This window comes from Mirounga leonina, unplaced genomic scaffold (assembly GCF_011800145.1).
Source record: "Mirounga leonina isolate KUSES-001 unplaced genomic scaffold, KU_Mleo_1.0 Mir_97, whole genome shotgun sequence".
NCBI lineage: Eukaryota > Metazoa > Chordata > Mammalia > Carnivora > Phocidae > Mirounga > Mirounga leonina.
The window spans coordinates 455,816-479,297 of NW_023270889.1; the positions used below are offsets into that span (position 1 = coordinate 455,816).

The 23,482-nt window shown below is 44.5% G+C and overlaps 1 protein-coding gene across 1 annotated transcript; it reads left to right on the forward strand.

Moving 5' to 3' along the window:
• The first annotated feature begins 12,123 nt into the window (after positions 1–12,123).
• LOC118006464 (pyruvate dehydrogenase (acetyl-transferring) kinase isozyme 3, mitochondrial-like) lies at positions 12,124–13,589 on the forward strand. Its single transcript, XM_034999128.1, is given in 2 exon segments — positions 12,124–12,731; positions 12,734–13,589. Coding segments are annotated over 2 exon segments (1,128 nt in total). The 5' UTR covers positions 12,124–12,232; the 3' UTR covers positions 13,363–13,589.
• Positions 13,590–23,482: the final 9,893 nt, after the last annotated feature.

Genomic DNA, 23,482 nt, shown 5'->3' on the forward strand with positions numbered 1-23,482 from the left:
GGATGTGATGGGCAGAAAAGCCTTGCCTTGGAAAGTTGTAAGGTGCTCACAGACTTGTCCGGAAGCCAGAGGACCAGACTTGGAAAGCAAGCAGGAAGCGCAGTATAGAGGGTCTCACACAAGAACCTCATTACCTTGCAGCAGGAAACTTCAGGCCAGAATGTCACCGTCCTGGAGTCAGATCGTGCATATTCCTGGACACCCCTGAAACCACCATGACTAAATCTTAACTGACCCTTTGTTCTTCATCACTTATTCCAAATTCAAGACCTGGTTGGCAGTAGGTGGTCACCTGATTCTAAACCACACACCCGGGCCGTAGCTGGCAGAGGATAGGGAGAAAAGGAAATCTCCATACTTCAAGTCCTATAGTGGACAGTAGAGCATTGGGTCCCACTGGTAGTACACATGATGGGGGATTCTTGCCATATGAACAGGGTACAGACGCTAGAAAGCCAATACAATGACAAAAGTCAATCAGCACAAATGAGAATTCAAGGCCAAAGTTGACCCCTGGGTGAAACACTGAACTCTCATATGAGGATGGACATATGAGGAGTAGAGTCTAAATTAACCAGAGTGTTGTTATGTGTGTGCTGCCTATGGGCTCAGGGATGAGAGGGAAGTGGAGATTGTCAACATAACCAGACTCACATTCCCTGGCTATGGAAGTATTTTCAATTCACAGCAAGGAGCATGAGGTTGCAGATTCCTCACTGACATGGATTTATACCCCTGTGGGTGCTGGTTGGTCTGCATCTGTCACATCTGTCTTCTAAGCCCATGGGGGCTTTACTAATAAATTGAAGCTCTCCTGAGACAGATGCAATGCTCTGGCAGTTATCCCCATGAAAAGCTCATATTTTCCAATATGCAGTGGGAAATCTGCATACATCTGTCTTCGATGCTGAAACATGCAGCAGCTGAGGGACAGCTGCTCAGCCTTCAGATAATCGAGTTCATTGCTCCCTGACATCCACCCCTCATAATTTGGTCATTCTTTTCAAATGGCTGCAGTGCTAGGTAACAAGCTACTCTGGGATGTATCCTCTAACTTGGTCATTGTCACTAGAATTTCGGGGACATCTTTTCTCCAAGTTAAGGGCAGCATTCATCAATTTTACCCGGAAATGCATGATTTTATACTTGTTCCCCCCAAAATTTAATTAGTTTACCAGAAAAAGTCCTTTACTTTTATTGGAAATTATGTAAGGCTTTGATGAGTCCCAAGCCATAATGTTATGGTTTCACAACAGACAACACATTGGGAAGGGGGAAAGAGAGGAGACTGAATGAAAACAGAATCAATGAAATGCAGTTTTAGCTATTCATCGTGATACATCCTCTTTGCACTCTCTCTCTTACAGTTCCTTGTGCATGTATTTATCACATCCATTTTACCTGTCCCAGAGCACATATATTTATATCCAATACTTGCCGTGGAGTCCTGGTTCACGCTTTTCTGTTTTTGACATTATTCTGGATTGTAGTATTTTACTTATTAATTTGTATCGTGACTTTTATACTCAAATGAGCCAGTCTGGGTAGTTACTGCATTTTTATGAATTGGGATATAATGCAGGCCAAAAAAGTAACAATGAAAAAGGAAAATTTAATAAACACAAGCAATAACCTACTAATGGCATTAGCAGACTCCAACCACATTTTTAATTGAATAGGAGTAGAGCCCCACTGACAAATATAGACCTTGAGTTCCTTTTTTTTTTTATGAGAGAGAGAGAGAGAGAAGCAGAGGAAGAGGGAGAGGGAGAATCTTAAGTAGGCTCCACACCCAGCACAGAGCCCCATGCGGGGCTTGATCTCATAACCCCAAGATCACGACCTGAGCTGAAACCAAGAGTTGGAGGCTCAACCAACTCAGCCACCCAAATGCACCTATAAGTGTGCTTTCTAATTCTTTTAGCAGCAATCCTTTGTTAGATGACACTTTTTTGAGGATTGGGGCAAGTTTCTCTCGTCTTTAAAGCAATGAGGATAGCAGGGAGCCTAAGGCATACACCTCACGTTGACCAGCTTTATTCAGGGGTAATGAGGCAATCCCATCCCTGAAGTAAGCCAGGAGGTACCTCAGGTTCTTAGAGGCCACAGTTCCTCAAGCAGAGTTAGGTCAATACTGTGCTTCCTGTCATAAGCATGCCAGTGCTGGCGGATGTTTGCAGTCAACAGCCTTGTGATGAAGCCCTCAGCTATTTTTCTGGGTGGGAGAGCTGCCTCCCTTGGCTCCTCAGCTGCCTGAGCTCCAGCCTGGACCATCCCTGATACAAAGAAGAAGATCGTCCAGGCTTGTCCTGTAAGAGGGCTCAGTCCGCTCAAGAGTGAGGCTGTGAGTTTCCAGAAACACTTACAGAGCGAAGAACAGTGTGGGTGAGGGGGAACTTCTGTGGGAAAGTTTCAGCGAGATTTCTTTTCCCATTATATTGACTGCCCCTCTGGGAGTATCCTATGAGGCTTCTTTTCATTTCAGATCCAATTCTACCCCCCACCCCGTTCCTTTTGCCTATCTTCTCTGACATAGAGACCATATGATTTTCTTGGATTCTGATTCTGTCACCATCCACTGAAAGTTGCAGATTTGGGATAAAGGGTGAGGTGTGGGAGAGAGTGGGGAGCAAGGCGTGGGAGAAAGGGGGGAACCACAGTTTAGAGATCTCTGGCTCATAAAAAGAGTCTGGACCATGTCTCAAGGCCCTTGCGTTCCTGCCTCCAGCATGTGCCGAGTCCACCACAACTACCACAGCCCCTGGGCTCTGGTCCTCCATCTCCCCTGGGCCTCTGAGGGGTATTATTACATGATGGAGAGTGGCCGCCTTCCTCAGTGTCATTAAATAATACCCTTCTAAATATATGACCGGCATGGAGAATGTGACTGTTTCTACCAACTTGCCCACAAAGGCCTCTTAGGCGAATACTCTCTCATTTCAGTGACATCACTGTCTGGCTCTGTGGGGCTAGTCTTGAGCAGTGTGAAGAAGTGGACATATACTTCTGCACATTTACCCTGGCCACTGGCCCCTTCTTCTTCCCCCTGCCCCACAGAGGCTGGTGTTCCCATGAAACTCCTTCCTCCATCTGAGAAGAAAGGACCACTGTGTTCCCTGAGAAGCCGGGTACTGAGGCATTAACATTTTCATGATGGTTACATTTTTTAAAAAGATTTTATTTATTTATTAGAGAGAGAGAGAGAGAGAGAGCATGAGCGGGGGAGGGGCAGAGGGAGAGGGAGAAACAGGCTCCCTACTGAGCGGGGAGCCCAACGTGGGACTCAGTCCCAGGACCCTGGGATCTTGACCTGAGCCAAAGGTAGACGCCTAACCGACTGAGCCACCCAGGCGCCCCGATGGTTACATTTTTAAAGAGAGTAATTTTTTTTTTATTTCCTCTTTTTTTAAAAAAAATTTTTATTGTTATGTTAATCCCCATACATTACATCATTAGATTTAGATGTAGTGTTCATGATTCATTGTGCATAACACCCAGTGCTCCATGCAGAACGTGCCCTCCTCAATACCCATCACCAGGCTAACCCAACCTCCCACCCCCCTCCCCTCTAGAACCCTCAGTTTGTTTTTCAGAGTCCATCGTCTCTCATGGTTCGTCTACCCCTCCGATTTACCCCCCCTTCATTCTTCCCCTCCTGCTACCTTCTTCTTTTTTTTTTTCTCTTAACATATATTGCATTATTTGTTTCAGAGGTACAGATCTGGGACTCAACAGTCTTGCAGAATTCACAGCGCTTACCAGAGAACATACCCTCCCCAGTGTCTATCGCCCAGTCACCCCATCCCTCTCACCCCACCCCCCACTCCAGCAACCCTCAGTTTGTTTCCTGGATTAAGAATTCCTCATATCAGGGCGCCTGGGTGGCTCAGTCATTAAGCGTCTGCCTTCGGCTCAGGTCATGATCCCAGGGTCCTGGGATCGAGTCCCACATCGGGCTCCCTGCTCTGCGGGAAGCCTGCTTCTCCCTCTCCCACTCCCCCTGCTTGTGTTCCTACTCTCGCTATGTCTCTCTCTGTCAAAAAAATAAATAAAATCTTTAAAAAAAAAAAAAAGAATTCCTCATATCAGTAAGGTCATATGATACATGTCTTTCTCTGTTTGACTTATTTTGCTCAGCATAATACCCTCCAGTTCCATCCACGTTGTTGTAAATGGCAAGATCTCATTCCTTTTGATGGCTGCTTAATATTCCATTGTATATATATACCACATCTTCTTTATCCATTCATCTGTCGATGGACATCTTGGAAGAGGGTAATTTTTAACTCAAAAGAATAAAGGGCTGTGATGAAATTGTATCCATGAATACCTGGTACATAGTAAATGTTCAACAAATAGTTGCTGAATGAAAGAATGTGTTCTTGTTTGATCTATCCATAGTGACCACAGCTTCTTGTGACATGGCTCCCTGCCCCCCGTCTGACCCTGCAGAGGGCTGTAACTGTCCTCAGTGCCAGAGGGAGCTCCAGTTCTCAAATCTCCGCTCAATCAGGTTCTTCCTTCAGTGCCTTCAGGTTCCCTCTCTTCAACATAAAAATGCCATTGATGTGGATCTGCCAGCAAGTTGTAGCCTCAGGGTTCACTTCCTCTACCTCTCATCTTGTACTCAGTTAGGCTGGCCCACCTGCCATTCCCCCTTTGTGCAGCGCCCATTCCTTCAACCGTTCAGTGCGAAATACTGGTTGAGTTCCTCCCATACACCCACCCGGCACTGTCCTAAGCACTGGGATGTGAGCCCCTCCCCACAAGCTTGCATCTAGCACCAGGGCTGCACTGACACATAGCATGGGAATTTCTCCATCCCTAGGTTTCCCTCACCAGACAGATCCCATGCCTCCCTCTGTCTGCATCCTCCACTGCTCCGAGCGCACCCTCTGGCCAGAGGAAATGCCTGTTTGTCCCCTGGAACCACAAAGGCAGCCCAATCACCACAGTGGGGCTGGATGACCCTTCTCCTGGGTCCTTCCACCACTGAGTCTTTCTTCCCAATCCAACATGCTTACCCTCTCAGGCTAATGTGCAAGTGACTAATGAAACCCTTATCTCTTTGTGCCTTAAAAAACACAAATCTTTAGAGAAAAAGCTTCAGAATGCTCATCAGCCTTAGTCTCTTCCAGACTGAAGAAGAGTTCTAGGAAGATGGGTAGTGACAGACGCGAGCATGGAGGGAGGGACAAATGGTGAATTTTACACGTAATCAGTTCGCCCGTGTACCTTTATCTCCTTGTATGGGGGCTTAAATAATGAACATTTAGACAATATAATGCCCCTCTGTACTTTCTTTGCACCTTCCTAGGCATATGTGGAATTTACCAGAGATCTCTTTTGTCAGCCAGCAGGTGGGAGGATTCAGAAGGAAAACTGAAGATAATTTTAGATTTAGATCGATGGCAGACTGTTAACTTTCCCCAAACTATCTGTTCTTCTCTATTCCTTAGTAATAGGATTACATATAGGGCATAATGGCTACTTGGAATAGAGATGACATTTCCCAGGTTCTCTTGCAGTTAGAGGAAGCCTTTCTGACTAACTTTTGGCTGATGGAATATATGGGGTCTTATGTGTGAAGTCTTCATTTTTCCTCCTTTCTGCTGATGGGAATGTGCGTGTAATAGCTGGAACTCAAGCAAGTATTTTGTACCATGAGGTGGAAACCATTAGGACAATGTGAAGCAGTTAAATAAAAAGTTAAATAAAAAAATAAAAAATGACTATTGTGAAACTAATGTACCAGCTCTTGAGTACACAATTCTAGACTTCATTTATGTGAGAGAAATAAACTTCAATCTTGTTTAAGCCCTTTAACTCTTTAAAGGTTAACTTTTCTGTCATGTGGAGCTGCATCTAATCCTAACTGATACAAGATTTGTGCAGGTGCATTATTTCTCTTTGCTCTCAATTCTTTTTTTTTTTAAATATTTTATTTATTTATTCATGAGAGAGAGAGAGAGAGAGAGAGAGAGGCAGAGGGAGAAGCAGGCTTCCCACGGAGCAGGGAGCCCGATGCGGGACTCGATCCCAGGACCCTGGAATCATGACCGCAGCCGAAGGCAGACGCTTAACCATCTGAGCCACCCAGGTGCCCTCTTTGCTCTCAATTCTATATTCTTATGCACAGGGATTGATTCTACATTTTTGTACACAGGAAGAAGTAAGTGGGATTGCAGATGTGGCCTTTTATCTCTCCTCAAAAGTTGACCCCAAAATCGAGGAAATTTGGAATATGTGAGATATGTGACCCAGGATGAACAAAGAGATTTATTGCAATGTTACCTACTGAAATAAGAATAACATGAGACTGAATGGCCATAAAATTAAGTAACTAATATTTATTAAGCACCTAATTATGTGCATAGATGGTACAAAGCAACGTGGCAGACAGAAGCCCTCCAACGATGTCCACGCCATAATCCTTGGAACCTAAGAAAATGCTACGTTCCATGGAGAAGGGAATTTGTAGATGTGATTTGGATTGCAGGCATAGGATAGGGAGACCCTTTCACCTGGTGGGAGGCAGCGGAGACATGCAAGAAGGGGAAACCAGAGAAATTCCAAGTATGAAAAGCACTGGACACACCGTTGCTGGCTTGAAGGTGGAAGGGGCAACGTGCCCAGGAATACAGGCCAACTTGGAGCTGAGAAAGGCTCCTGGCTGACAGGCAGCAAGGAAAGGGAGTGGTTGGGTAAATGATGGTGCAGCCATTCCACAGCATACTATCCATCCACTGAAAATGAGAAGCATTTAATTGACATTGAAAGATGCTCACCATACATTAAGTATTAAGAAATGTTCAGTGAGGGGCGCCTGGGTGGCTCAGTCAGTTGAGCATCTGCCTTCGGCTCAGGTCATGATCCCAGGGTCCTGGGATTGAGCCCCGCATCGGGCTCCCTGCTCAGAGGAGAGTCTGCTTCTCCCTCTGCCCCTCTGCCCTGCTTGTTCCCTCTTTCTCTCAAATAAATAAATAAATAAATAAAATCTTAAAAAAAAAAAAAGAAATGTTCAATGTATAAAGCATTTATGCAATAAGCATATCTGCAGTGTAAAATTTTTCAAAGTCACAAAACTAATCTGCAGACCTCATTTTATACATTTGTTCTAAACCTAACCAAATTTGGGTCTTGAGCTGCCATTCACCTTGGAACCAGAAGTGATATTGCCAGTAAAAGACATATTTGGTTAATTTATTAATAACTCAATCGTTTCATATGTGAAAATTTTCAATTTCAGGAGGCTGCCTTTCCCCATTTTTTTCCCCAGGGCGACAACTAAGTTCTTGGGAGAAAGTTTCTGCCTGAAGGTTATAGCTGGACCTATGTCCTTGGTCATGTGGGTGTTTTGTGCCCCACGGAGGCCAGAGGAGGCTCCGGGGACTCTCCCAGGCCCTGCTGCTGGGACAGATCTGGCAGCCATTTCTACTTTCTGCCACTGATTTTTCACTTTTAGTGTGCCACTTCCATGTGCTGCAGCCCAGGAGTCGACAGGATTTCTCTGAGGGAAGGAAGGAAGGAAGGTTGAGTGGAAGAGGTTTGGGGTTTTTTTTAAGATTTTATTTATTTATGGGGCACCTGGGTGGCGCAGTCGGTTAAGCGTCTGCCTTCGGCTTGGGTCATGATCCCAGGATCCTGGGATCAAGCCCCACGTCGGGCTCCCTGCTCAGCGGGAAGCCTGCTTCTCTCTCTCCTCCCAGCTACTGTTCTCTCTCGCTATCTCTGTCTTTCTCTCTCTCAAATAAATAATTAAAATTATTTGAGAGAGAGAATGAGTGGGGGGAGGGACAGAAGGAGAGGGAGAAGCAGACTCCCTGCTGAGCAGGGAGCCCGATGCTGGGCTCGATCCCAGGACCCTGAGATCATGACCCGAGCCGAAGGCAGACGCTTAACCGACTGCGCCACCCAGGTGCCTTGGGAGAGTTTGAGACTACAGTACAATTCTAGGGAAATCTGGTGAGGCTGATGGGGACTCCTTGAACCAGTCACCCCTCCCAGAAGCAGGCCAGCCCAGCATCCCTGCCATGCTCAGTTGGGGGCTGGGGAGCAGCCTGTGGAAAGACTGGTCTCCATAGGAACCTGATGATGGATTTCTGAGCCCAGCAGCTGGGGTGTTGGTCACATATGAAATAAATAATGAGATCTAAAACATTTCCAAAGCATTGCATCAGCCAGATTGAAAGAGAGGTCAACATTTTTTGAGAGAGCCATTTATAGCTAAGGCATGGTAAGGGATGGAAACATAATACGTTCGGTTGCTGGAAATTCTTCATTTGTTCATTTGGTCAGAAAGTCATTCCTGTCTTCCAGACTCCAGCTGACATTACGCCTGCACTCAAGGAGTTTACACTTTGGCAGGGAGACAGGTATTAATCATCAACAAATGTACAACTGCAAATAATTATATACACACGTGCATATGCAGACACATTTTTAAGAAAATTGAGGCTGTGCATCAGTCACTTTCTATACATTCTTTTATTGAATTCTTTCAACTGTAGTGGATCTTTATCTCTATAATTAAGAGTTCTGGGCATGATGACAATCATATGCATCTGTAGCTGAGGAAGTTATATAAAATGTCTGTTACACAGCCCATTGGCTTTCTTATGCTGTCTGCCCGTGGGGTGCTGGTACATGGCTAAGTCCCATGAAAGCAACACAGGGGATCAGAATACGACCCCCACCCTGATCCTCAGCTATACAGCCCCACTGGCCCATGCTGCGCTTGGAACTGAGCCCAGTTCTATACTGGGCTCTCTTTCCCCCCACTGTGATAATCCTGAATAAAACCTTCGTGGAGGGGTCCCCCTCTCCTCTCTCATGCCTGGAGTGACAGGATGACTGAACCACTGTATTCACCAGAGATGACTCTAAACTCTTACCAGACCAAGACACAATGACAGCGATCTGCCTAACAAACTGTACTTAACAAACCTTGTCTTCCACTAGGTTCCCCTCTATATTTACCTTCCCACAGTTTCCCGCCTCTAGGAGCTCAAACTCCTTTACCTTTGTCTATCACATCTCCACAATTCACCGCTCTTTGGTAAACATGGTATATATGCTCTCAAGCCTAGACACTTCTTTGGGTTTTCATTTATTTGATATCAAGGACTCCATGTACACATAAAATTATTAATACCAAATAAAATTTGTATGCCTTTTCTCCTGTTACTCTGTCTTTTATCAGTTTAATTTCCAGGATCCCAGGTACAGAACCTGAAAGGGTAGAAGAAGTTTTATTTTTCTCCCTTACAGTTTAACAAGGGTAAAAATCAGCATGGAATGAGGAAGGAAAAGGAACAGGCTAGATCTCTGAAAGGGAGTACCATCTATTGACATCAATATCACCTGTGAGGATGCTGTGGTTTGAAGTTTGGGTCCAAGAGCAAACAGTCAAGAAAGAATTCTTGAGACATTTTCAGTGCTGAAAGGTGGTTTTATTAAGCACAGGGACAGGACTTGTGGGCAGAAAAAGCTGCATCATAAATGTGAGGAGTGACCGATTATATAGGGTTTTGTTTATCCTATGGAGGGGAGGGTGATGTTAGGCTTCTAAGAAATGGAGTCTATAGGTTCCTGGAGGTCTGACTATTATTAAGATTGTGCTTTTCTTGTAAATCATCAAGACAGTTAAAAACTGATGGAGTTTTATGTCATGCATAAGAACTGCAATCTTTATCAGTTGACCATTTGTTTGTCCTTTCTTTGTTCCTGGGCAGTCACGAGTGCTTGAAGAATGTCACATATATGCGGCCTTTGGGGGAGGGGGGTGTGGACTGTTATTGTGCCTTCTGCCCTCAGCTTGCCTTTTGTTATCTCATCATTGTCATTTGGGGAGTTTTTAAATCTGGTCTGGGACGCCAGGGTGGCTGAGTCAGTTAAGCGTCTGCCTTCGGCTCAGGTCATGATCCCAGGGTCCTGGGATCGAGTCCCACATCAGGCTCCTTGCTCAGCAGGTCGCCTGTTTCTCCCTCTGCCCGCCGCTCCCCCTGCTTGTGCTCTCTCTCACACACACAAAAATAAATAAAATAGTAAAATCAATCAATCAATCAATCTGGCAGGGTATGGTGTCCTGGTGCTAATTCATATCCCAAATATTGTACCTTTTGTTTAGATATTTGTACTTTTTTTTTTTAAAGATTTTATTTATTTATTTGACAGAGAGAGAGAGAGACAGCAAGAGAGGGAATATAAGCAGGGGGAGTGGGAGAGGGAGAAGCAGGCTCTCCGCTAAGCAGGGAGCCCGATGCGGGCCTCGATCCCGGCACCCTGGGATCATGACCTGAGCTGAAGGCAGACGCTTAACGACTGAGCCGCCCAGGCGCCCCTAGATATTTGTACTTTTTTTTTTTTTAAAGATTTTATTTATTTATTTGACAGAGAGAGAGAGACAGCAAGAGAGGGAAGATAAGCAGGGGGAGCGGGAGAGGGAGAAGCAGGCTCTCCGCTAAGCAGGGAGCCCGACGCAGGCCTCGATCCCAGGACCCTGGGACCATGACCTGAGCCGAAGGCAGATGCTTAACGACTGAGCCACCCAGGCACCCCTCCTTTTTTTTTTTTTTTCAATACTGAAAGATAAGATGCAAGAGGAAAGGGATCATGACTAATTTTACTGCCTTCTACATCTCCAGTGTTGAGTACAAGGTCAGTAAGCATTTGTTGAATGCATGAGTGAATGAATGAGCTTCACAGGGAGGAGAAGCAGGCTCCCCACTGAGCAGGGAGCCCGATGCGGGCCTCGATCCCAGGACCCTGGGATCATGACCTGAGCTGAAGGCAGACGCTTAACGACTGAGCCGCCCAGGCACCCCTAGATATTTGTACTTTTTTTTTAAGAGAGATGTGATGCCCTCTGTCTGCCAAGAAATTAAGTAAAGTTATAGAATTACTACCAAATGTTTCTTTTGTGGGACCACAGATTGAAATATCATCCACATATTGAATTATAGTTCCTTGAGGCCAGGAGATATCATAGAGGTGTTTACTAAATGCAGCCGTGAATGGGTGAGGCCTGTCTCTAAATCCCCGGCATCAAGACTGTCCAGGTTCATTAAGCTGCCTGTGGGCTTGAAGGTGAGGCCCATTCAAAAGCAAATAGGGGCTGTGTTTCCTCACCCAGGTCATCACAATCCTGACCTGTGGATTTACTTCCTTCCAGATATTACAAAGGGTACCAGGGTAAAAGTTTTAATTCCCCAGGCATTAAAGAGAACAGCTTGTCCTCTTCCTTAGGAAGAGCAAAACTGCTTCCTAGTTTATACATTAAATCTCATCTAAGTAATGGAGTGGGACAAGATGGAAGGACTAGAAAAACATAAGTAACCAACTGGCTTCTGTACTTACAGGTGAGAGGTATTGTCTGGTGACACGTTTTGGTTTCCTCTTCTATGCCAACAATTTTATGGTTAGAAAGACTAGTAGGGCCTGAGTGCTGAATAAGAATAGAGCAAGTGGCTCTTGTTTCATTAAGGAAATTGATAAGCTTACCTCCCATGTCTGGGCAACCTGGGACTCAGTGCTGATATCAGAGGAGCCGACCAGCCTCAGGGTCCCGTTATGCCAGATCTACCGGTTCCTGCTCGCAGGCAGGGAAGGGAAGGCCCATCCTGGCCAGGGTGCTAACTTCCAGTCAAAAGGCAGGCTTTTGGTCCTCCCCGTGGTGTAGCCATGGCTAGAGGATTGCAGCCTGAGCAATCGACGTGAAAGTGTTCCAATAAGACCACACTCCTTGAGAAGCCCCTGAAATGAAAGTAAAGGAAGAGAAGAGGAAAGTGCTCATCAAGTTTGCACTAAGGCTCAGAGTCTAGACGAGAAGACGTGAGCCCCACGGTGGGCGCCAAAATGATGTAATTTGAAGTTTGGGCCTGAGAGTGAATGGTCAAGAAAGATTCTTGAGACCTTTCCAGTGCAAAAAGGTGGTTTTATTAAGGCACGGGACAGGGCCCGGGAGCTGCTGCGGCGGGGGCTGCTCCCGCGGCGCCAAGGCCGAGGCGGAGGCCGGGGTGCGAGCTCGGCTGACGTGCCGGATCCGCGCGGCTCGGCTGCATCGGCCCCCGCGGCTGCCTGAGCGTCTCGGCTGGTCTGTGCACGGCCTCGGCGAGGGTGCGGCTTTTCCGCTGGCTGCTGAAGGAGCCGGTGCCTAAGCAGACCGAACGCTACTCGCGTTTCTCGCCATCGCCACTCTCCATCAAGCAGTTCCTAGACTTCGGGAGAGCTAATGCACGTGAGAAAACTTCATATGTTTCTACGAAAGGAGCTTCCTGTAAGACTGGCCAACACAATGAGAGAAGTTAATCTTCTGCCGGATAACTTGCTTAACCGCCCTTCGGTGGGGTTGGTTCAGAGTTGGTATATGCAGAGCTTTCTTGAACTTTTAGAATACGAGAATAAGAGCCCTGAAGATCCACAGGTCTTGGTTAACTTTCTGCAAGTTCTCATTAAAGTCAGAAATAGACACAACGATGTGGTTCCTACAATGGCACCAGGAGTGATTGAATACAAGGAGAAATTTGGGTTTGATCCATTCGTTAGCAGAAACATCCAGTATTTTCTGGATCGGTTCTATACCGACCGCATCTCTTTCCGCGTGCTTGTTAACCAGCACACACTTCTGTTTGGTGGTGACACCAACCCTGCTCATCCTAAACACATTGGAAGTATTGATCCCACCTGCAATGTGGCTGATGTCATGAAAGATGCCTATGAAACTGCCAAGATGCGTGTGAACAGTATTACCTGGTAGCTCCAGAGCTGGAAGTCGAAGAATTCAATGCCAAAGCTCCAGACAAACCTATTCAGGTAGTTTATGTGCCCTCACACCTCTTTCACATGCTATTTGAGTTGTTCAAGAATTCAATGAGAGCAACAGTTGAACTATATGAAGACAGAAAAGAAGCCCACCCGTCTGTTAAAACCCTTGCTACTCTGGGTAAAGAAGACTTGTCCATTAAGGTAAGTGACCTAGGTGGTGGTGTCCCACTTCGAAAAACAGACCGTCTTTTTAACTACATGTATTCAACTGCTCCTAGACCTAGCCTGGAGCCTACAAGAGCCGCCCCTCTGGCTGGATTTGGTTATGGCTTGCCAATTTCTCGTCTGTATGCTAGATATTTCCAAGGAGATCTAAAACTCTATTCCATGGAAGGAGTCGGTACTGATGCTGTCATTTATTTAAAGGCACTTTCAAGTGAATCATTTGAGAGACTTCCGGTTTTTAATAAGTCTGCGTGGCGTCATTACAAGACCACACCCGAAGCTGATGACTGGAGCAATCCCAGCAGAGAACCTAGGGATGCCTCAAAATACAAGGCGAAACAGCACAAGGTCAAGACTAATAGAACTTTCTAGAACACTGAATGCTCATGTCCTCTCTGAGAAGAAAGATTGTCTTCCACAGGTCAACTGGAGAGAACTCCTTTCCTCCACCAACTCTGAGCAAGGCACCATAGTACTCCAGTGCTTGAATGTGTAATTTCTCTATATGAGCTGGACCTTCTCCACAAAAACCTTCCTATAGCTGCTCCAGATCTTCACTAAAGTAGTAACCCGAGCAGCTTTTCCTAGTATGTTGCTGTGGTTTGGTTGGTGCCTGTCGTAAAACGGCACAGAGCTTCGTTAGTGCTCTGGTGCCCTCATACCTCCCTCCTCCTTGTCATAGAGTCGAGTGTCTACATTCTCCCCAGGAGTCTAAGCTCTTTCCTCATTCCAGATACAGCCAGTTTCTGTGGTTGCTCTTTGTGACCAAACACCATGGTTTTCCAAACCACTGACTAAGGCCTGGGTGATCTGGAAGTTGAAGACACCAGCAGAGTGTGTCTTGAATAATTCAGTCCCGGGGCCCTTCCTCTCTCATATGCGTCCTTCCTCACTCTGTGATTTCAACTTTTGCCTTCTTCCATCTGATCGGAGTGAGGTGCGGCAAGTTTCACATTGGCTCTTACTCTCTGATGCATTGATTTTATTTTAAAATTCATTTGTGTACTTCCATTCTGTCAATTAAAGCATTCCAAAAGTTAAAAAAAAAGCACGGGACAGGACCTGTAGGCAGAAAAAGCTGCATTGTAAGTGTGAGGAGTGACTGATTATATAGGCTATTTTTTTAATCCTATGGAGGGTAGGGTGACATTAGGCCTCCAGGAAATTGAGTCTATAGGTTCCTGGAGGTCTGGCTCTTATTAAGATTGTGTTTTTCTTGTAAATCATTAAGACAGTTATAAACAGATGGAGTTTTATGTCGTGCATGACTGAAATCTTTATCAGTTGACCATTTGTATTTCCTTTTTTTGTTCTTGGGCAGTCATGAGTGCCCGAAGAAGGTCACACATATCTCACCTTTGGGGGTGTGGTTTGTCAAGTGTCAGTGTGCCTTTTGCCCTCAGCTTGCCTTTTATTATCTCATCAAGGAGAGAATGGTTTTCCTGTGTAGAGATAGAATAGTTATTTGCAAACTGGATTCTTTCTTTTCTTTTCTTTCTTTTTTTTATTTGAGAGAGAGAGAATGAGAGACAGAGAGCATGAGAGGGAGGAAGGTCAGAGGGAGAAGCAGACTCCCTGCCGAGCAGGGAGCCCGATGCGGGACTCGATCCCGGGACTCCAGGATCATGACCTGAGCCGAAGGCAGTCGCTCAACCAACTGAGCCACCCAGGCGCCCCAAACTGGATTCTTTCTTAAAAGTAATGTGGGAATATGAATGTGGGAATTACAATCCTAAAGCATATACTCTTGGCATTTGAACTTTTTAAAAGTTTTGTTCTGTTTTGTTTTGTTTTGTTTATTTGACAGAGCATACAAGCAGGGGGAGCAGCAGGGAGAGGGAGAAGCAGGCTCCCACTGAGCAGAGAGCCCGACATGGGGCTCGATCTCAGGACCTTGGGATCATGACCCGAACTGAAGTCAGACACTTAACCGACAGAGCCACCCAGGTGCCCCTTGGCATTTTAATTTATGACCCACATGGTAAAATGGGTCTGCCACGAAATGTACATCCCCAGCATCTGTCTGTTTCTATTTATTAAGGTGATGGCTCTTCCAAGGGTCATCATGGATGACATATTGTATAATTTTTTTATCTGCCTGGGCCCCCCTATTTGTGTCCTGCGGGTAGGGCCCTGCCTTCTTCAGGTCTCAGTGACTTCCACATATTGTTCGCCCCGTGAGCACCACCATTGACTACCACTGCTCAATCACCACACAGCAAGAGGGCCCCCCATGACTTTATTAGGACAAGAGATGCTCTTATCTAAGCCTCTCTGTTCCAGGCCTTGTTTTTGGAGGGAAGCACTCACTACAGTTTGTGAGGGAAGGTTCTATACAAACAGGCCTTCTGGCTTTCTGACCACAGCTGTGAAGTCAGCTCCCAAATGCGATTCCCAGCTGCTCCTCTGACTTGACCACAGGCCACATGGCAACTGGCAAACCCAGTAGGGAGCCAAGCCACTCTCGGCTGCTCATCTGTGCATCTTATTCTTCTAGTATTACAGGAACATCTGCAAGGTTCATTTTACCCCACAGAGTAAGGAAAAGAAAAATGCCACATACTGGCTTGCTTGTTAGGAATGAAAGACTTTCCATTGAGCTGGGCCATTTGTCTCTGAATAGCAATGTAAATGAAATCATTCTGCAGCTGGGGCTCCCCCAGCCAGATGCCCAGGCTCAGAGACCAGGCTGTCTGGGCCTGTCCCATCTTGGCTCATAAGAGGGTTTAAGGTCAAGCATGCTGGGCAGTTGTTGGCTCTTCTAAGACCCCTAAACACAAAAAGATAGGATTAAAGAAAAGCAAGAGAGATGTGGAATTTGAAGAACTCCGAGACTGAAAACATTGTAAAACCCTGAAATAGGTAACAAGCTTATGAAGATCATGTCCCTTTGCATCTTCAAGAATAAAGGACCCGCTCTGTTATCCATCGAGAGGCAACACCAGTCCACTCAAAATTCATTGCTCCACCACAGCCTTCTTCTTTTGTTCTCCTCTAGGACATTTTCATTTGGGGTTTCTGAATTTTATTATACATGCCCATCCCTGCAGAAAATCATGACAACCACAACAAACCAGGTTTGAGATGTCCAGAGACAGAAACTGGTTGGTGGGAAATTAGCACAGTCATCAGATGGGTAAAATTCTAAGTGGAGGATTTGGTTCTCACTGATGCATAGGCCAAAGGGAAGGTTCTGTCCTGGTATATGCTGCATCGTGCATCATATACATTTATAAATGCACCTGAATTGTGTCCCACAAAAAGATAGGTTGAAGTCCTAACCCCCTGTACCTGTGAATGTACCTTCACCCCTTATTTAGAAATGGGGTCTTTGCAGATATAATTGAGATGTCAGTTAAGATAAAGTCACACTTACATACTTCCTCATATTGAAGTCGGGCAGCCCCTAACCCAATGACTGATGGCCCTTTAAAAAGAAGGAAGCAGGGTCACAGACACACCTGGAGGAGGCCATGTGATGGGAGGCTGAAATTAGAATAGGGCAGCCACAAGCCAAGGAATGCCATGGCTGATGGCGGTATCAGAAGCTAAGAAGAGGTGAAGAAAGGATTCTACCCAGGGTATCAGACAAAGCATGGCCTTGCCAACACCTTGATTTTGAATTTCGAGCCATCATAACTGTGAGAGAGTACATTTCTGTTGTTTCAAGCTAGCTGGGTCACAGCGCTTTGCTACACTAGCCCTAACCAACTAATACGGCACCTTACTTTTTCTTTTCCTATTTTCATAAGAAATCACATGAAATAGAACTGTGTTCCAAGGGCACAGACCTAAGGCAGTACTAGCAACAGTGAGTGTATGGAATTACATATTCTTGGGATGTAGTTTTTGGATATGGGTGATGTTTGGTGGGGTCCGAAGCCAATAGCCAAGAAAGAATTTTTGAGACATCTTTGGTGCAAAATGGTGGTTTTATTAAAGCATGAGGACAGGACCCATGGGCAGAAAGAGCTGCTGCCCCAGGACTGTGAGGGGCAAGTGATTATATACTTTGTGGGGGGGGGGGGAGCAAAGATAAGGGAAGTTCCAAAAGGATTTTCAGATGCTAAAGAAGACTCACAAGGATCCTAGAGGCCTGGCTATTGTCAAGCTAAGGTAGTTTTTCCCTCTAGCAAGACATTAACATGAAGACAGCTAAGGACATTTAATTTTATCTACATTTTCTTCTGCCTTTGTTTCCCACATCATATCCCCCTGAACAATTTTGACCCTTAAATCTTCAAGGTTGTTGAGGGTGGAAGGTCTTATCTTCAGTAACTTCTTCCTGCTGGAGAGGGGTGTAGAGATGTCCTTACTTACAGGTCAACATTGGTCAGTTGGGGAGTTTATCTGTAGGCATTACCAATGGCAGTGGCAGCCAATCCAAGGTCGACAACATAGATGAACCTCCTTAAGTAGAAAGGATCGTCTGTCAGCTGGAAGTTATGACAGTGAAGGAGTCTGGGCACCAGGGAGAGAGACACCGGAAAAGACAACAAAAGAAGGTTACTATTATAAAGAGAAAGAGAAGCCTAAATAAAAAGACCTTTGATAATTAGTTAAACCAGTCCTTTATTGTTGTTGGAAGAGAAATTTGAGGTCTTCCACAGGTTCAAAGGAATAAGAAGGCACGTTAGTTTGCTCATTGGTTTCCTGTGAAGGAGATCCAGGTTTTATTCTACATATATGAGCCCATGAAGAGTGCCCCTCTAATTTTACTGCAGTGGGTGGATATAATACGACCTGGTGGGGCCCTTCCATTTTGGAGTTAAATCACCTGCTGTGTTAGACTTCCAATCCTTTCAATAAAATGGTTTATAGGGGGTGGATTGCTAGTGACAGTCAGATCAGGTTTAGGGAGGATATGGTTTGCATATTCATTTAGAGATTTATGAATTAACCTGGCCTCAAGTGAATAATTTAACAGAGCATTATAGTCTCCATCTCTTGATAGGTCTACAGTGAAAAAAGTTTCCATATAGTAATTCAAAAGGACTTAACACTATTGGTTGTTTTGGGGCAATTCCCCTTCTAAGAAGCCCTACTGGTAAAAGAGTAATCCAGTTTTCTTGAGTCTCAATGCTTAAAATCTAGTATCTACAAAGATGTGTTACTGAAACATTTTCTCTCTATAATAACCCCCATTTTTAATCAGAGATAGCCAAATCAGGACTAATTTATTTGTATAACAAGTCCACTTTTTTTTTTAAAGATTTTATTTATTTATCTGAGACAGAGAGAATGAGAGAGACAGAGAGCACATGAGAGGGGGGAGGGTCAGAGGGAGAAGCAGGTTCCCTGCGGAGCAGGGAGCCCGATGCGGGACTCGATCCAGGGACTCCAGGATCATGACCCGAGCCGAAGGCAGTCGCTTAACCAACTGAGCCACCCAGGCGCCCACAAGTCCACTTTTAACAAACTTGGCCTAATGATTTACATAAGCTCAGCAAGAATAGGGAGAGATCATATAGATCTTTTAGGATTTGCTTTGCTGGAATGTTTTTATAAGGAATCTCTAGGTTGAACTTTTAGTAGCCTCTCCAGGCCAGAAGCCAAGCCAAGTACTTGCCATCAGACATGCCTGCAATACCTGTAGATTTGGACAAATTCCTCTTCTTGAGATCCCCAAAGTGTCCAGAGGTTCCTGCACCTGCCAGGAAGTGACATTCTTTACTCACCTGGTGAGGCTGCTGGGAACTCTGTAAGCAGGAATCAAGCTAACATTTCCAAGGGGCCCTATTGGCTCCATGCTTCATAAAGTCAACCTTAGTTCCTTAAAGCTGTATGGTCATATCTGAGTCTATGCATGTCTCTCAAATAGGACATTCCAGTCAAAGCTTTGGTAAAATAACCAATGTTTCCAATGGTGTCCTGTTACAAGGAGAACACATTCTTATTGAACTTATGCAAATGACTGTAATTGCCATGGAAGAAAGAATACTTACTGAGACCTTTTGAATTTCAGAGGGTTCAGGTAGAGAGAAAAGTTAAATGCTTCAATCTGGGGGTGCCTGGGTGGCTCAGTCAGTTGGGCATCTGCCTTTGGCTCAGGTCATGATCCCAGGGTCCTGGGATCAAAGAGCCCCACGTCACTCTCCCTGCTCGGTGGGGAGCCTGCTTCTCCCTCTCCCTCTGCCACTCCCCCTGCTTGTGCTTGCACTCTCTCACTGTCAAATAAACTAATAACATCTTTTTTTAAAAAAATGCTTCAATCTGTTCACAGAGGAATAGTTTATTATTTCTGGATATCATTGCTGTCTTAAGGGAACATTTCCTTAGGCCAGAAGAGCAAATATTAGAGAACCAGCAATATTTCAAACAAGAGTCATAAACTATAACCTTCCTCAGTTTAGTTAGTCCTGGAATTTCTTACCCATTTCAATTTTATCATCTTAAAGATATTGAATACCTGTATTTGTCCTAAAAGTCCTTTTTATGAATCCCCTCGAAGATCAAACATGTTTAACAAGAGAATAAGAATAATAACTGTAAATGAAAAACTAAAAAATGGACATGGTTAAAGATCTTATGAGAGACTGATTACAACATAGCTGGAAAGGAAATCTGGTTATTTCTGTGACACATAATACTTCAATAATCAGAACACTAAATAATTGCCTTATACCAGAACATATTAAAACTTCAGGAACTGCATATCATCTCTAGAGTAGTTACAGCATTTACCCAAGCAATACAACCTAAGGCTTATTATCTGTTTAACAGTGCTTCCAGAGTAACTCAACATACCAAATAAAAAGGCCCAATGAGCTAAAGAGACTTCATTTACAATTTAAATCTTGGGAAGTTTTAAACCACATGCCTGAATAGGATTACAGATCATTACAAAACTTAAAATTTTTTATTTAACCAAGATGACAATAAGTGATTCCAAAGGCAAATACATAGGGTTATATAGCTGTTAGCAAAACTTAGCTCTTTAATATTGAGACGTTTTAACCAAAGACCTGATAAAGACAAAACATAGAAACTTGTTTTCTGGGCAGACAAAAGAGAAAAAAACCTTTGTTTATATTTTATCAGGAGCAGACCAATAATTAAAGAAAACTTTGTCTTTTGAAAAGAGAGTAGAATTTCACACTCTTAGAAACCTTAATCTCCAGTGAAGACTAAGTAGTAACCAACTGTGAACTGTTTCACCAGAATTCTTTAGATGGCAAATGTATGAATCTATTAAGCACAAAGCAGGTTTACCAACAAACTTAAATATCCTTAGTTTCTTTGCAGTAAGAAGTCAAAAGCTCAAACCTATGTTCAGTAATTGATGATTTAGCACTTTATCCCATTTGTAAAAGACCTAGATGTCCAATGAATTCAATCCCATTTATCATCCAAGCAAAACTTTCAAGTTTCAGGTTACCAAAGACTTTGAAAGATATCTTAATAATTACCCATGAAAACTTAGAGACAGACAATTAACCGCCATTTTAGTCATCTTTTTACTAAAATTGCAACAGAGATAACATGAGCTTTGTTAGAAGATCTTGGTAGAATAAAAGTTTCACATTTAATGCTGATAACTTTAAAGACAGGTCTATATTAATTAGACCAACAAACTTTAGTTTAAATACATAATTTTATATTCCACCTGGATCCATTTTTAAAAGTCAATTTGTTCCCCATTGTCAATTTTTACCTGAGACACTGTGGGGAAATCTGGAGTGGGTGGTGTTAGGTCCAGGGGGTGCTCTTCTTCTCTCTTTAATAGTGAGGGTGGGAGGAGGAGCCAATGGAGGATGGTCTAAAAGCCAGTTATGGAGGTCACCCCCAAAGTAGTGCAGAAACAGGAAGAGGGGGAGGCAGAAGAGGTGAGGTGCTGCCAGAAGGCAGACTAAAGAGGGTTCCGGGTTCTAGAGCTCATCCACTTGGACAGATGAGCAAACGCCATGTTTTTTTCCCACCAACAAGGCAGTCCATGTCGGGCTGGAGAAGACACGGAATTTCCCAGAAACAAAGGGAGTTTCAGCAGCTGCTTGGGAATATTTCTTCAAGTCCCCATCCTGAGGTAGACTAACCAGAGACAGTTGGTTCTAATTGTAGCCATTAACCCAGGAAATGAATGAGGGAGCTGCCTCCCACACTCCGCTAGAGTAACCTGGGTCTATTAGGAGGAACAGCTGAGAGAGAGACAGAATCAGTGTCCCCATTGCTAAGGATGCCCTGTGTTTGCTTCAGTAACTTGGGTTTATTGGGAAGAGGCCTATTTAGATAATTATCATCTAATATATCAAGAGGGGGGTTACTGGTCTGGTTACTACCAAACATGTTCTGCAAGAGGCCCTATGATCCCTGAAAGCCTGGATGGACCTAGGTTTCCTCAGGCTATTTGCCTGTTTCCTGAAGAAGAGACCTAACTGATAGATCCTACCAAGGCCATGCAGTACCTTACTTAAATTTTACACTCCAAATGGTTTCCAGTGGGTTAAACGGCATCCCAAGGGAAAGTCCTTGGGGACTGAAGAGAGAAGGTCCATTACCAAGAAACCCACCCCCCAACTCCTGGTGGCATCACATGTGCAGGATATATCAGAGGTTCCTGGTGTCAAAGTGATCCAAGGTGTCCCTGGAAGGAAATCGCTATGATCACTGCTTGCCATAAAGGCCCTGTAGGAGGGAGTCCTGCCCTCCCCCCTACTCTCCCCACACTCTACTTTCCCTCTAGACTGCAATGGGCGTATGGACCAATTATGCCTTGCCATGAACGCCACGTGCGCCTTGGCTTGCCTTGAAAGCCATGTAGAACCTGCCGTTTTAACCCATGGAACACACCAGAGAAGTTTTACACAAGGAAATTACCCAAATTTGTAACTTTAGTTAGTAGATATTTCTGACAGAAAACAGTAAAGATAGAAATCCATCATGATCTAAGCAACATTCTAACACACATAGTCTTTACAACCAACTTCCCTAGGAAACGGTCCCCAGTTGGGTTTTAACTCCATTGGGTACTGGTTTTGGCTGGCTCCCAATGGAGATCTCAAGGCCAGAAGCAGCTAGACCAGAGATGTGGAGGTGGATCATATTAGACCAACGAGGAGGAAACCTCACAGGGGGGTCTTAAGATTGGCAGACGTGCTAGTCACTTAGGTGGCTGTCCCATGCCCAAGATAGACCACTTTGTATAAGGACAGGAGTAAAGAGAGGTCATCAAGTTTTTGGGTCTTATTACCATTCCGCTCAGCATACTAACTTCCAGCCAAAAGGCAGGCTTTCTCTTCCCCGTAGAGTAGCCATGTGGTAGAGGATTGCAACCTGAGCAATTGGCATGAAAGTGTTCCAATAAGACCACACCCCTTGAAGGGCCCCTGGAATGAGAGTAAAGGGAGAGGAAAGTACTCAGCAAGTTTGCACTTAAGCTGAGTCCAGATGAAAAGACTCGAAGACCCCATGTTGGGGGCCAAATGATGTAGTTTTTTAATATGAGTGATGTTTGGTGGGGTCCAAAGCTGATGGCCAAGAAAGAATTCTGGAGATGTCTTCAGTGCAAAATGGTGGTTTTATTAAAGCATGGGGACGGGACCCATGGGCAGAAGGAGCTGCTGCTGCCCCAGGATTGTGGGGGGCAACTGATTATATACTTTGGGGGGGATAAAGATAAGGGAAGTTCCAAAAGGATTTTCAGATGCTACAGAAGACTCACAAGGATCCTGGAGGCCTGGCTATTGTCAAGCTAAGGTAGTTTTTCCATCTAGCAAGAATTAACATGAAGACAGCTGGGAGTTTCCTGGAGGAAGGTTATACTCTGCCAGCCTCAAGTATTTGTCAACGGGCTGTGGGTTATAAGGACATTTAATTTTATCTACATTTCCTTCTGCCTTAGTTTCCCACATCATTTGCATCCCAACTATCAATCGTAATATGCACATTTAAATCAGTCATGATGAAATAAACATTGAATTTCTATTATCTCTATAGAAAATTAAATTATAAAATTATTGTCATATGGAAAAGCAAAGAGTACACAGTCAAAAACTGTAGGAAAAAAGTACTCAGAAGTATGTCAAACAGTTATTTAATATAAATAAAATGTTAAGATGTCCAAAAAGACGTGTCTGTGTCCTAATCCCCAGAACCCATGAACATTACCTTATTTGGAAAAGGAGTCTTTGGGAGCACCTGGGTGGCTCAGTCAGTGAAGCGTCTGCCTTCGGCTCCGGTCATGATCCCAGGGTCCTGGGATTGAGCCCCACATCAGGCTCCCTGCTCAGAGGAGAGTCTGCTTCTCCCTCTGCTCCTCCACCCTGTTTATTCTCTCTCTCTCTCTCTCTCAAATAAATAAATAAATAAAATCTTAAAAAAAGGAAAGGAAAGGGGGTCTTTGCAAATGTGATGAAATTAAAGGCCTTGGGATGAGATCATCCTGGATTATCCAGGTGGATCCTACATCCAATGACAAATTACCAGAGACAAACAGAGGAGACAAACAGAAAAGGAGGAGGCAGGGGGACAATGGAGGCAGAGTTTGGAGAGATAC